Source organism: Hemicordylus capensis, chromosome 3 (genome assembly GCF_027244095.1).
Source record: "Hemicordylus capensis ecotype Gifberg chromosome 3, rHemCap1.1.pri, whole genome shotgun sequence".
Classification (NCBI taxonomy): Eukaryota; Metazoa; Chordata; class Lepidosauria; order Squamata; family Cordylidae; genus Hemicordylus; species Hemicordylus capensis.
The window spans coordinates 298,374,394-298,389,879 of NC_069659.1; the positions used below are offsets into that span (position 1 = coordinate 298,374,394).

The 15,486-nt window shown below is 43.7% G+C and overlaps 1 protein-coding gene across 1 annotated transcript; it reads left to right on the forward strand.

The window, feature by feature from the left end:
- Positions 1 to 810: 810 nt before the first annotated feature.
- On the forward strand, positions 811 to 13,016 carry TM4SF19 (transmembrane 4 L six family member 19). The gene is made up of 5 exons (XM_053313016.1): positions 811 to 987; positions 4,193 to 4,270; positions 8,298 to 8,479; positions 9,943 to 10,132; positions 12,916 to 13,016. Exons 1-4 carry the CDS (start codon positions 811 to 813, stop codon positions 10,130 to 10,132), a joined length of 627 nt encoding a protein of 208 aa, XP_053168991.1. The 3' UTR covers positions 12,916 to 13,016.
- Positions 13,017 to 15,486: the final 2,470 nt, after the last annotated feature.

Consider the following 15,486-nt stretch of genomic DNA (forward strand, 5'->3'; position numbering starts at 1 on the left):
TTCTTTATCTTTAATCTGGTTTTTTGTTTTGTTTTGTTTTGTTGCAAACAGGAAATAAGGGGGAAAATGTTCTCATTAACTAATGCCATTAATTCTCATCACCCCAGTCCTAAATCCTTAGGAAATAAGTCACACTGGCCATATTTTAGCCAATAAGCCACATTTTGCCATTTAACTGCCCTACTATTAATTTTAGTAGCAATAATACTTAGCACAAAACACTTATGTATTAACTTGATGCAATCCTGATAACCTGATCATCAATCCTGATAATCCTGATAACCTGATTATCAGTCCTGATAATCCTGATAATTTAGTTTATAAAAAAGACGTATGCGGGGAGACATGATAGAGGTCTATAAAATCATGCATGGTGTGGAGAAAGTGGATCGAGAGAAATTCTTCTCCCTCTCACATAACAATAGAACCAGGGGTCATCCCATGAAATTGATTGCCGGGAAATCTAGGACCAACAAAGGGAAGTACTTTTTCACACAACGCATAATCAACTTGTGGAATTCTCTGCCACAAGATGTAGTGACAGCCAACAACCTGGATGGCATTAAGAGGGGTTTGGATAACCATGGAGGTCTATCATTGGCTACTAGTCTGAGGGCTACAGGCCACCTCCAGCCTCTAAGGCAGAATACCTCTGAGTACCAGTTGCAGCGGAGTAACAGTAGGAGATAGGGCATGCCCTCAACTCCTGTCTGTGGCTTCCAGCGGCATCTGAAGGCTGCTCCAGGATATAGAGAACACAATGACTCTTTCTTCTTCTTTCCTTCACCTTTGCAGAGCTCTCTGGTAGCGATGTGTGTGGGGACATGTGCTCGGATCCTAGGCCCATGCCTCCTTACTTTGGGCCTGCTTTCCATTCTTGCCAATATTCTCCTCCTCTTTCCCAGTTGGGAATGGCAGTACCTAAAGATGGGCCACATCACTAAAAAGGCTGTAATAATGCCAGGAGTGTGGGGAGGAGGCCTGATGGTAAGTGGTTATTTCTCTGACATGGTTTGTACCTTCTGCCATTCTTCCTCCATGAAAGGTCTTGCAATCAAATGCGCTTGGAAAGCTCATGTCATAATTCACAAACCCTTTTCTCCCAAATGAAAATAAGACCAGCCCTGCCGGATCAGACTCATCTAGTCCAGCATCCTGTTTCCCGCAGTGGTGCACCAGATGCCTCTGGGAAACCCAAAGGCAAGAAATGAAGACACCCCTTCTCTCCTGCTGTTGCTCCCCTGCTACTGATATAGCGGCATCTTGCCTCTGAAGAGCAGGGACAGCAAAATCAAGTGATGCAGCAGCCATAGTCTACATCAGGGATTCTCAGTGTTGGGTCACCAGATGTTATTGGGCTTCAACTCCCATAATCCCCAGGCCCAGTGGCTTTTGGCTGGGAATTATGGGAGCTGAAATCCAATAACATCTGGGGTCCCAACGTTGAGAATCCCTGGTCTACATCACTTCATGTAGCTGCTACATTATTACTACTACATGTCTTACCATCAGGGGTGGCCCAAGGTGCCTGAGACGAGGCAATAAATGCTGCCTTGCCCCATGCCTTTGGTGGGGGCCAGCCCCCTTTCAAAACCTACCTACCCTTGCAAGCATTGGGAGTGGGATGGGGAGGAGGGAAGGTCGCCAGCAGTCTCCTCTTCTCTCCTTGTGCTTCTTGCAAGCTTTGCATGTGGAGAGGTGTTTCTTGCACAGCTTGCAAGGGTCAGATTGGTCCTGAGAGCTGCTATGATGGCTTGGGGGAGGGGGCATTTTGCCAACCTGCTGGTGTCCCAGCACACCACCTGAGGCAACTGCCTCATTTCACCTCATGAAAGAGCCACTCTTGTTTATCACACTAAACACACACACAGACAGTATGCAACATTGCAGTTTACACACTGGACTAGGAATAAGGATATGCCCTTACAGAGAAATGGAAATGGATGCAGCAAACATGATTGTCCCTTGAGCAAGAGAAATATAAAAGTGAAGTTACAAGACTAGCTATTATATCATACTCATCTTATAGGAGCTGCATCAGAGGTATTCTGCCTTGGATCCCAATGCCTAAAGAATTTATGTACAGATGGATAAGGCCTTGGAGTTACCAGCCTTTCTGTACAGGCACTTACAAACACCCAATGTACAAGTGACTCATACTTACAAATGAAGCTCCCTAGCATATTAAATTAATGAAGTGTTGCAGACTGATTACTTATAAGTAATTGCAAACAGAGGCATATCTATGGAAAACAGTGCCTAGGGCAAGCACTGAAATTGCGCCCCCTGTCCAAACACCTGTCACCCATCTTTCAGATAACTTTACCATAATATCAGCTGAAAAATACAAGTCTGAAGGTCACATACAAGTCACATATCTGAATATGTGTACAGTGACTTATATTAATTTTTTTTAAAAATTACCTGTAGCCCCTTCAGGGGGCTTCCTAAAGGCCATGGGGGGGAGTCTGCAAAGGTTTCCCCTCCCCCCGCTGGCTTCTAGGGCCTCACAGGGTCCATTTGAGCATGTGCGATGGCCATTTATATATATATATATATATATAGGCTGCTGAAAACAAAATGGCTGCCACGCATGCTGAAATTGCCTTGGAGACCTGGCATAGCCTAGGGCAGGCATCCCCAAACTTCGGCCCTCCAGATGTTGCTGAACTACAACTTCCAGCATACCCAGCCACAAAAAATTGTTTCTAGGGATGCTGGGAGTTGTAGTTCAGCAACATCTGGAGGGCCGCAGTTTGGGGATGCCCGGCCTAGGGCCTCTCAGAGGCCATTTGAGCATTCACAATGGCCATTTTGTTTCTGGCAGCCATTTAATTTTTTTTGGTAATTTTAAAAAATGGCGCCCCCCTTCAAGTGGCACCCAGGGCATGTGCCCTGCCTGCCCTACCCTAGATACACCCCTGATTGCAAAGGAAGTTTGGCTTTAGCTGCAGGAGCTTGGTCATTTATTATTAGTTAAACACTAACCAACAAACATAAAAATCTCATATGCAAGTGATAGAGAACCTCCCTGTTTGAATTCTGGACAAGTAAGAAGCTTAACTGAAAAGTAGACTCCACCCCCAAGCCTGAATTTATATATACACACACACACACACACACACACACACACAGGGCCAGTGGGTCTGCAGTTCTGCCCCACTCCCACTCTCCGGTCTGAGTTCAGACTGCAGAGAGGCAGGGGAGGTGGCTGTGCAGGTTTCCTTCTTTTCTGAAGGACAGCCCATGCAGCCAATAGGAGCCAGAGTGAGGGAAGATCTTCCTCCCTCAACTCTGGTTTAAGGAAAGTGTAACTGTAATCCCTGGATAAGACATACCTTGATCGCTGCCAAAATACAATTTATGGTGGTATAACTTAAAAAAACCTGAAGGTAACAGATGGAGTTAGGGGAGGGAAACCACAGGTCCATTACAGTTCCCTAGGTTCAGACGTTCAGTTAGTGAAACCGGAAATGAAGGGGCCTCCGATTTCATATTTTAGCTGAAACCAGCCCTAAACAAGCATGTCTAGGACAAGAACTGAGACAATGTTACACAGTAAATTCCAACATCAAGTCCCCAACCTACAAATGCCAACCTACACATACAAACAAGCCGTCCCTCATAGGAAACATATGCGTTCCGAGTTATGAACATTGAACTTACAAACTTTTGGGGCAGAACCTGTTTGTAAGTTGGGGACTCCCTGTATGCGTGCTTGACATGCATGAAAGATCAATCGCATGTGATTGGGATGGGGATAGGAAAATAAGATGGGTTGCTTGTCCGTAATTGTGCTGCAAATGATAATCCAGTATAAGGCTCTGATACTTGTGAAATCACACTTTGCACTGCAGTCACAATCACCGTGGATGCAGTCTCTGTGAAAAGTATGGCAATTTTGGAGTTACAAAATATAGTGCTTTTGCTGCCTCAGAGATGCAGTATCTCCAAAACATTACTGAAACCTGAGGAGAAGACTTGGAGGCTCTGCTTTACTAATGGGGGGGGGGGAGAGAAGTGCTTTCAACCCACAATATATTTATCATGTTGAAATACCCTTATTTAGGAAAGACTGCTTCACTAAATGACCTTTAAACAAAAAAAAGCCCCAAACCAGAGGACTCTCCATGAGCTGCAACTGTGGGGCACTGGAAAATGCTGTTCATTCTGATTCATGTCTGTCTCCCAGGTCCTCCCTGCTGCAGTTCAGATCACAGCTGTGGGATGGAGGCAGCGCTCTTCCTGCAGCTTTGGAACTTGCCAGAAGGTAAGGGTCTCCTTCCATTGATGATGTGGTTTAATGATTTCCACCTGAATTCCAATGGTTTAATTCAATCAGTCAGTCAGAGTTTTGTTGTGTATGGTTAAAAGCCTTTACAAAATACAGAATAAACATACAAGATAAATGAAGGGGGGGGTCAGTTTAAGAATCTCCTTTGCAATGTTTTCAAACATAGCAGTGTTTTCCAAAAGAGAATGGTTTAATTGAAAAACTGCCTGTTTCGGGGGCAGTCCTTTAAAGAGTCGGGCTGACATCGCCTCAAGTGGCAAGGGAGCGTGAAGTGGCAATGCGGCATGGGGTGGCATAGGCAGCACCCTGTCCCTGCCACAGGCACCACCTTGCCTGCCTGCTGCCAGTCCACTGCCACCAAGCCTTCTCCTCTCCATTGCCCCCGCCCTTTGTGTCCTCTTGGCCCCCTCTTTCTCTTTCTGGGGTGTGGTCTGGCCACCTATACCCACCACCATTGCTCCTGCAACATTGGCTGCTTCTCCATTGTCATCTTTTCTTCTAGGAGGAGGTGAGGACAGAGAAGGCTGTGCTGGGGAAACGTGTCTCCTCAGCACAGCACTAGTTTCCTCCATTTCCCCTCCTGGGAGGAGACAACAGCAGAGAAACTGGCCGTTGCTGCAGGAGCAGTGGTGAGCAATGCCCTGAGTGATGGAGAGAGGGGGAAGAGGAGGCAAGAGGGGTGGTCCACGTGGGCATGGAAGTTTTCCACAACTGGGTTTTAGCCCGTATCTTCTCCAGAATGGAGTGGGTGCGTTCACATATTGGGCAGATTTACCCCGAAGACCCTGTGAGCTATCGGGGAGCTATCAGGGAATACTTCACACATGATTTGGGTTTTTCACTGCTCATTAGAGTGCAACCCAATTTATAACCAAGGTTTTTAAAAAATCCACTTTTTGCATCAAGTTTTTTGGATAGTGTTAAGTTTGCAGTAAAGCCTTGCAAAAAAAACTCGCGGTAAAGCCTGCTGTGTGAAAAATTCCATGGCCTGCCCATGGCCTTGTTTTTGAGAAATTGCCCATTCTGTGCCAGGTGGAATCCAGCATTTCCGTAGCAGATAAAAAGTCCAGGTGGTTAGCTGTTCACCAGTCCCAAAAAGTTGTGGCTTGAGATTCAAAGACAGCCAAACCACACATTATGTTAAATGTGTAGCTTGGTCCTCTGATTTATTTTTCCTGTCAAGATTGCAGGAAACGCAACTTCCCTACATATCACGATCCCAGTTCTAATTAGAACATAAGAAGAGCCTTGCTGGATCAGGCCCAAGACCTATCTAGTCCAGCACCCGTTTCCCACAGCGGCCCAACAGTTGCCTTGGGAAGTTACATAACCAGAAGATGAAGGCATGTCCCCTCTCCTACTATTGTTCCCTTGCAACTGGTATTTTGGAGGCGTCCTGATTAGGGCCCCCTGTGTTGGTGATTTAACTTAAGTGTGTGCATGTATGCATGCACACACAAACATCACACACATACACACACCCAGCTGAACTACATGTGCATGCAATGTGTCATTTGGCCCCAGTTGTAACTATAAGAAAATGGCCTTCTTACATTCTGTAGTAGAATGTAAGATTCTACTACATATGTAGCTTGTAGTAGAATCTTATGACAAGATTAGTTTCTCTGCTCATGGCACTGATTTGGGCCATAGTTCAGTGGCAGAGCATCTGGTATACAAGCAGAAGGTCCCAGGTCCAATTCCTGGTATTTCTGGGAAAGGCTGGGAAAGACTCCTGCCTGAAACTTTGGAGAGTCACTGTCAGTCAGTGTAGGACTTCAACTCTAACTTCCACAATCCCTGACTATTGGCCACTGTGGCTAGGGATTATGGGAGTTTGTAGTCCAAAAGCCAGTTGGAGGGGGCAAAGTTGAGCAGGCCTGGTGTAGGCAATACTGAGCTAGATGGTGGACCAATGGTCTGATCTGATATAAGGCAGGCCCCTCAACTTTGGAACACCCTCCCAAAAGAGCTCTCCCATGCTCCCTCCCTCAGGGTCTTAAAAAAATTGTTGAAGACCCATCTTTTTAGAGAGGCATTTTAACTATGATTGTATCTGGAGGGTTTTTCATTTAACGTTAAACATTTTAACTTGTAATTAAATTTTAGACTGTTTATTGATTTGTTTTAAATTGTTTTTAGAATTTTAATTGATTTTAATGTTTTGTTTATTGCTTTGTTGTGAACCGCTCTGAGACCTTGGTTTGGGGTGGTATATAAATGAATGAATGAATGAATAAATAAATAAATAAATAAATAAATAAATATAATAATTTTAGGTTTTGGTTTTAACTGAGATTTGATTTTAGTTTCTTATTTATCAGTTGTTGTTTTTTATAGTGTATTGGGTTTAATGACTTTGGCAGCCGTCCCAAGCAGTAGTGTACTGCAAGTGGGGAGGATAAATATTTTAAACAAACAAAATAAGGCAGTTTCCTATGTTCCTATTTTAAACATACCTTCTAGATCAAGGCCAATACTCTATCCACTACACCAGGGGTTCCCAACCTGTAGTACTCCAGATGTTGCTGAACTACAACTCCCATCATCCCCTGCTACAATTTATTGGGAGTTGTAGTTCAGTAACAGTTGGAGTACTACAGGTTTGGAATCCTTGCACTACACCATACTGGCTCTCCAAGGACTGAGGTGCATTTAACTCTGCCCTTTCTTTGTTCCTTCAAGGTTAATAGGTCTGAAGGCAACAGTGCATAATTTCTAGAAAATAAATGTACCTGGCTCAAGCCTGCCTCAGTGTCACACCATTTCATCTGAATGGTCTCCCCCCCCACTAATCCCAGGTGCATATGGGGGGAATTGTGGCTATGGGACAAGTCTATCAATGGGTATTAATCTTGACAGCTATATACTAGCTCTAGGTTCAGAGGCAGGATGCCTCTGAAGACTTGTTGCAGGGAAACATTGGTAGCAGAGGGGATATGCCTTCATCTCCTGCTTGCAAGCTTCCCAGAGGTATCTGGTTGGCCCCTCTGGGAAACAGGAAGATGGACTAGATAGGGCTTGGCTGGTTCTAGCAGGGCACCTCTCATTTCCTTAGTAGTGAAGGAAGAAAGCTTTACTCTTTGTGAGAAGGCTGCTGGAAGGAAAAAGGTTTTGTTCTCCCCGCCACACACCTGCCTGCCCACCAATGAAGCTCTTATAAGATTTGAGAGGTGATTTCAGTCAAGAAATGGCAAAGAGGGAGGATTAAATATACCTCTCTTCCAGTGCCACTGTCCTGAGCTAAGCTGAGTCTCTTTGGCTGCTTTTTAACTTAAAAAAAAAAAAAGTCAGGAGATGTGTGTGTGGACCTTCTGTATCACACATAGTTTGGCCCTGAAGTTCACACATCTGTTAGGTTCCAGCTTCAAGTCCCAAGGTTCCCGATTCAAACTCTCACAGTCCCTAACAGTTCTTGGTGTAAAAATCTGTCCACATTTTATTTATTTATTTATTTATTATTTTATTTATTTAACAGATTTTTATACCACCCAAAACTTACATCTCTGGGCAGTTTACAACAAAGCAAAAACTGAAAAATTTAAAACGTTAGTTAAAACAAAATGACAACAGAAAATGTTAACACATGACAACAATTTAAAAACATTTTAAAAACATTTTAAAAGTGTGTTAAAACTATTAAAATAATATTTAATTAAAAGCCTGGGTGAACAGATGCACCTTTAAAGACTTTTTAAAAGCTGTTAGAGATGGGGAGGTGCTTATTTCTCCAGGGAGTACGTTCCAAAGCCTCGGAGCAGCAGTGGCAAAGACCCATCCCTGAGTAATCACCAGACGAGCTGGTTGCAGCTGCAGATGGACCTCTCCTGATGATCTCAATGGGTGGTGGGATTCATGACGAAGAAGACGTTCTCTTAAACACCCAGGGCCCAAGCCGTTTATCAGTCCTCAATCTTGTTCCTTCAGTTCCCTGAGGTTATGTAGTGTAGTTGAAGAGGTGTCCCATGAAGAGCATTAATTTCTGTGCTTCTTTTGCCCACAGATGTTCCTTTCCATTGTATTATCAGTACTGGCCTTGCTGGGATCAACCACTTGCTTTATTTTGTCTGGTGTGGGTGTGACAGATGGACCCCTCTGTCTCTATAATGTCACCCGCGATGACATGAAGATGCAGTCATGGGGTTATCCATTCCCTAAAATGAGCCACCAGGCCTTGAAAAGCGGGTAAGGGACTCAGAGTTCATGGGCCACTTTATATAAGAGCCAATGCTATTTTGCTCTCATCCTTCAATTGAAATGAGCTCTAATATGTTCTAAGAACTGGAGCTTTTTGCTTCATGGTGAAAAATTAGAATGGTCTTCCAGTGAAATCTGTTAAGGGTCGTGGCACTAAAAGTGAGCGGCCAATGGTAGCTTGATGCTTCCTGTATGCAATTAAAACATTTCAACAATTAAAATTAAAAAGTTAAAACTATTAAAACACAATTAAATTAGAATCCGTTTCTGTTCAGTTCTGGAAATTCTACATCTGTGTACTTCAGTTATGAGGTTGGCTAACCCACAGTGTGTTGTCTGATGAATTTTGAGTTTTGAATTCAGGCTCCACACAGGTGTTGGTAACTTAATGGATTCATTTACAACTCCCTGGCAGGGTCTCTAACCCAGGCCTGCAGCAAGGAACAGAGGGAGAGAGGAAGCCAGCCTGTACTCAAGGGACAGTGCACAGCTAATTCACTCTTGACTTACTGTCCAGGAAGAGGTCACCTGTCTTATACATCAGGGGTGGGGAACCTTGGCCCTCCAGCTGTTAATTGTGGCTGGGGATGGTGGGAGTTGTAGTTCAAAAACAGCTGGAGGGCCAAGGTTCCCCACCCCTGTTATACATAAAGAAACATTTCAGCATAGATGAATGGTAAAAATGGTACTGGTGGGGAAAAGGTTCAGGGTAGCACCTGTGCCACCTATTGAGGAACTTTATGGTGACAGAAGATCAGTGAATTAGGACATCAACAAAGAAGTGACAATTGTGAGCTCGAAGGATCCTAAGACACAGAGGTCTTCAGTTCTAGTGGACCAATGATGACCATTTTTGAACGTTTTGTTAAGACTGCCCAAAGCCCATTAAATCAAGATGGAAGGTCATCCACATGTCTCTGATCTTGAGACAATGCTAACAGCGAAGGGCAGATGTGATATTATATTGTAAACGTAAAAGCAGTAAAGGAAATCAGTGTATAGTACTTGATACCCATCTACCTTAACCCTAACCCTATTAATCTGACAACCTTTGTCTAATATTAGCCTCCCTCCTTCATTTGTTTTAAAAAGAATCTGAAAACTTTACTTTTAAAAGAAGCATTTTATAATTGGTTTTAATTAGATTTCCAGTTTTAATCTGTTGTAATCCTATTTGCCATTATAGCTTGCTGCTGTTTTGTTTTATGCTAGGTTTTAAATTGATTGTTGCCTCTTTGGTTTTTTTTAATTATAAGCCACCCCAAGCAGCAGTGTGCTGGTAAGGCAGGACAGAAAAGTTTTAAATAAAATAAAATAAATATTTTAGAACAGAACAAAAAGAACATCTCCCTGTTGTTTTTGAACAGCCCTCCTTTTCAAAGGAGGAGAACAGTCCTCCTTTTTGATATCACTTCCCTGCAGCATTCTGATTCAAAATATGTTTCTTTAAGGACTCGGAATTATTTGTATGAGCCTTCCCTTTGGAACTCTGTTTGCATTGAACCACCAAATGTTGTTACCTGGAACATCTATTTCTTCTTTGCTCTCCTAATCATCAACATGGTTGAGATGGTTCTGGCCTCTCTGCTGATTATAAATGGCTTTGTTGGATGTCTCTGTGGCTCATGTGACAAGAAATAGGTAACATGGATTAAATGCATATAATAACTTGTTTTCTATTGCTCGTCCTCTGTTCTTTTAGATGAATGGTTCATCTCTCCCCATCCATATTCCAACAAGGGACAACAAAGCAGCTAAAATTCCTTCCACACTTCTAAGCAAAAATAGGAGGGTAGGGCCTATATTGGAAGCTGCTTTAGACCAAGACAGGCTCAATATTGTCTGCACTGACTGGCAGCAACTCTGAAGGGTTTCAGACAGGGGGCTTTCTCAGCCCTACCTGAAGATACCAGAGATTGAGCTTAGAGCCCTCTTCCTGTAAAGCAGATGTTCTATTCCTCAGCTATAGCTCCATCCCCAGCCTGATCACAGTAGTCATAAGAGACTCTCTTGAGCAATGAGCTGGGTGGTGGGAGATAAGAGACAAGGTAGAACAGAATATAGGGCGGTTCACACAACCATAAACTGGGTAGAAGATTAGTCCTACTTAGTTTTGGAAGCTGGGCACGCTCCCATTTTACGATTGTGTGTTAGATAAAAACAAGGTAGAAGGAGGTGAGGCGCTTGATCTTTGTCAAGCCCCAGGTGGATAGGATACAATTTCCACCTATCTCGTTCAGAAGCTGGGGTTGGGATCTGGGTAGGGTGCAACTGTCCTTTCCAGCCGGGGCCTGACAGATGACCAAGCTCCTGCCTAGCTTGTATCTAACACATGGATGCAAAACAGGAGTGTGCCTAGCTCCCAAAGTGGAGTAGAACTGGTCTCCTACTCGGTTTATGGTCATGTGAACTGCCCTTATAAGTCACTGAGGGTTTATGACATGCTGGTTGACCTGGGAGCTTTCCAGATTACATGCGACAACAGGGGTGAAACGCTTTGGCTTGGTAGGATCGTATTGAAAACGATCCCCAGACCTACAACAGGAAAATACAGCTATTTTTCTACAGCAGACTTGCAACATTAAAATCCGAAAGGAGGCATTGTAAATGTGAATGGCACCTTGCTGTCAGTGCAGGGACTGTGGCGTCACAACACAGGAAGTACAGAAGCACACTTAGCAGATCCGTTGTGATACTGTTGTAGGGTTTAATCTGGAAAGCGCCTTGGAGAGGCTTCATGTTGGTCCTGCAACTGCCTCAAAGATCAAATATAAAAGGTTACATAGAGGTTTTATGCACAGCAGATTTTACTGCCGGTTTACCGGGAGGCTTTACTGAGAACTTAAAGCTGTCTCAAAAAACCACTGAAAATAGTGGAGTTTTTTACTCCGGAGATAAATCGGGCTTCACTCGGGCTCAGTTGCAAACCTGAATTGCACGTGTAGACTGCTCCGCAATAACTCGCAGGGACTTTGGGGGAAATCTGGCCGATATGTGTACTTGCACCCTCCATTCTGGAGGAGATGCGAGCTAAAAACAAAAACCTCATGGTAAAACTTCCTGTTAAGAGTTGACCAACTGCAACAGAACTGCGTTCTGGTGTCAGCCTGAACTGACCTGAGCTCTAGTTGAGGATTGTGATGTTATTTTCAGCAGCATGAAGAGGTCAAGCAGCTTTGTAGATTTGTGAAAAGGAGTTGGGTAGGAAGAATTAGCACTGTGGGGAATTGTTCTAGCTTTGGCTGCTAATGTTGGAAACCGGGTACCCTCTGCTAGTTTTGAAAACAATGACAGTACAGCTTCTCTTCCTCTCTGTCTCCCAACACCTGCAAATAATACATTACTGTGAGGGTGAGCCAATGTAGTTAATTATCTTATACAGAATAACCTCGATATTTGTGGGGGTTCCATTAGAGCTGCAGCCGCAGATATGGAAACTGTGAATATCGAGTCATTGGGGGCTATGGGATCGTGGGGGTTAGGTTACTGGTGAGCTGGAAATGGCTGGAAATCGGCCAAAAATGGCCAAAAATTGACCGATTTTTGCAGTGGGGGCTTCTTATTGTGCACTGCTGCTCCCCCTGAGTTGTGCTGTGCCCCCAAACTGGCTGAAAATCAGCAGGTTTTTTCTTCTTTTTACTATTTTTTTTAAACAAAGACAGGAGCCATCTTGCAGCTCCGTCAAAGAAAATGGCAGCTGGAAAGGACCTCTGCAGTCATTTCCAGCCACCTCTGACTCGTGGGTATGCAAGGTTGGCATTTCCCTCCCCCTTTCCCCGCATATGCCAAGGTTGGGAGTCTTTTTCCCAACTGCAGATACGTGAATCCATGGGTAATGAGGTCCATCTGTATCTTTACTGGACCAATCAGGGGCAGCTCAAGGTACTGCAGTGCCTGAGGCAAGGTGCCAGATGCTGCCTCGCCCCAAACCCTGGTGAGGGCCAGCCCCCTTTCAAAACAGAGGAAGGTTGCCAGGAGCCTCCTCTCCTCTCCTTGTGCTTCTTGCAGAGTTTACAAGGGTCAGGTTGGCCCCAAGGAGCTGCTCTGAAGGCAGCGGTGGAGGGCATCTTGCTGCCATGCTGGTGCCCCAATAATCCTCCTGAGGCAGCTGCCTCGCCTCGCCTCATGAAAGGACAACCCCTGGAACCAGTTTAAGTTGCCATTAGAATATGGATACTTTTGAATTGCACAGAAGTCTTAGATAAACTTTGAAGAGCTTTGTGGAAACTCAAAAGCTTTCATACCTAAGTTGTACAACTTAAATAACATCATTCACCTATTTTAAGTTGTGCAACTTAAATAATATCATTTCACCTATTTTGTATTTCCTGTTTTGAGGTAAAAATACAACCATTGTTTACTAAATCTTTTGCATTAGATTGTGTTAACCTGTGTTGGTAATCAGTGACTTTTTCTTATTGCAGGTTCCATGCAGATCTTTTTATTGTGTTGTCTGTGAAACGTAGATGCTTCATGCCAGACAGTACTCACCAACCATCATCCACAATTCAGTGGAAATTATGTCTTTCAGTATTCCACAATTCGTCAGCCACTGCCAGGCAATATAGACTGGAACCACAGCTACTGAGAGAGATTTCGCTGTGGCACAGAACAACTGACTTGGAATTCTTTAAGTTTTTTCCAACAGTGGTTTATTCCAACATGACTGCTGATTCTTTTGGATAATTTTGTGGATGGTCCAGTTGAGGTTTTGTACACCCTGTAACTTCCTTGACTATTTGCCTGCCAGTCCATGAAACACCAGTGCCTTTTTCATTACATTTGTTCGACCTTGATCAGAGAAGCAGAACATCTTGTGCAAGGAGTAGCTAGACCATAGCACAGAGGAGTTGTTACTTGCAGAGGTGGTGACATATGGGAATGTTGGCTCCTAAGGGTATGCCCCCCATCCCCACTCACTTCCATATCTGAGCACATTTTTCTTCTGGTTCCTTTTTGTCAAAGTGAAGCCAGTTGATCAATATTATGATCTTTTTTTGCAATGTGCTCTTTTTTTTAGGGAAAGAAGCCTTCACCCCACTCCCTCTTCTCAGCTTCCTCCCTCCCTCCCTCCCTCCCTCTCTCTCTCTCTCTCTCCCCTCCAGAGGATTGTTGCTGCTCCTCTTAATTCAGTGTTGCAACAAGAGGCTTTTCAGACAGGCTTTACTGAGATTTTGAAGTTGCCCAAAATCAACAAAGCAAAAAAGTGGATTTTTTTACCCCGGATATAAATCGGGCTACACTCTAATGCACAGTGAAAAACCCAAATCGTGCGTGAAGTGCTCTCTGATAGCTTGCAAGAACTTCGGGGTATATCTGGCAGATATGTGAACACACACCTTCTATTCCGGAGGAGATGCAAACTAAAAGCTGGGTGTGGAAAACTTCCTGGGAGTTATCCAGACATGGCTTCATGCCGCTGGGTATCGGAAGAGCGAATCTGCTTTGCAGCTGTTTGATTCAGGGGGTTAAATGGACCATTCACATAGGGTCAGCTCCTCTCCACATTCCCTGTGGATCTTTTCCCTGTGTGTGTTCCCACAGCTTGCTCTGGGTTTTTTCTCCAACCAATCAGATCCCAGAGGGGGAGACAAGAGACACCTTCCTTCATTGTTATTATTTGGTTAGTTTGACAGTCAGCGTTCCTCAAGATTGACTAGTCAAAACAACAGAACACTTAACACGAATCTGCTGAATCTGACCCAGATCTTTGCTGACTGTTACAATGAACTTGCCTTCATGACTGCTGTTCCAACTCCCACCCTCACCTTTAGTTAGAGGGCTGGAAAGCATGAAGGCTTGGAACAGTAGTAAAGGTCCACATTTTGCATTCCCATTTGTGCTTGCTTTAATTCAGGAATTTGTGAAAGGGAAAAAAGAATTAGAAAAACTCCACAGAATTTTAATTATGTCACAACCCCCTCCCCCCACACACTCACAATTGCAAATTACTCAAAAAAGCAGACAATAAGGAACACAGCTGTCAAATTCAAAAGGGAATTTAGCCTTGCAGAAAATTGGCGAGACAAGTTGCCAAGCAGTGCCCTCTGTTGACACTTGGTGTTCCACAAGTCCACCCAGCAAATATTTATTTTTAAAAATCACGAAAGTTCAAATTTTGAAAAAAGCCAAATTATTAGCAATGGCCCCTCCACAAATCATGGAGACGCATCAGGGGATACCAGAAACCTTGGTGGTGTGTGTGTTGTTTTTTTAAAGCCTCCGCAAATGGAGGATTTCTTTACCTCAGACATAATTCAGGCTAAGCAAGAATGCATAGCCCTAATTTGTAGAAAACCAGTATTGTGTGTGAAGTGGTCCTGATAGCCCACTGCGACTTTGGGGTAAATCCGGCTGATATATGATTCCAGAGGAGATGCAAGCTAAAAGCCATTTGCTGAAAAGTTCCTGGAGACCTCTAAACCACATCAAAGGGGCAATAGTTTGATTGTTCCCATCTTGCTATGACTGGGGATTCAAATGGCAAAAATCAAGCCTCAAAACTTCAAAGTGTCCATTCAGACAAACCCCAGGATATATGTGCATCAAATTCATATGATATAATGGCCTCACAAAGGTTTATCATGCAAACAGTTTTTATCCTGAGAAGAAATGAACTACTTATAAGCACTTTAGCAATTTCCTATTATAGTCTATGGCTGAAACATTGGGGAAAGAGGTGAAGACAGCCAAGTGTAGTGACAGCAGCAGCTGCTGCCCCCCCCCCCGCCTTTCTACTCAGGATCAGCAGCTCAGCAATCCACCACCTACTACTTTGCTCCCTTCTTATCCCCAGCTTGTGTGTTTGTGTGTGTGAGAGAGAGTGTATGTGTACACACACATATTTGTGCTGTATTAATGTTGTGTTTTATTTATTTTAAAATGACGTGTTTTATTTATTCAAAAAATAAAGAGGAGAAAATTGTGGTCTCAACAGCAGAAAAGATGCATGTTCAATCAAAAGTAAGTTCCACTAAATTCAGTGGTGTTTAATC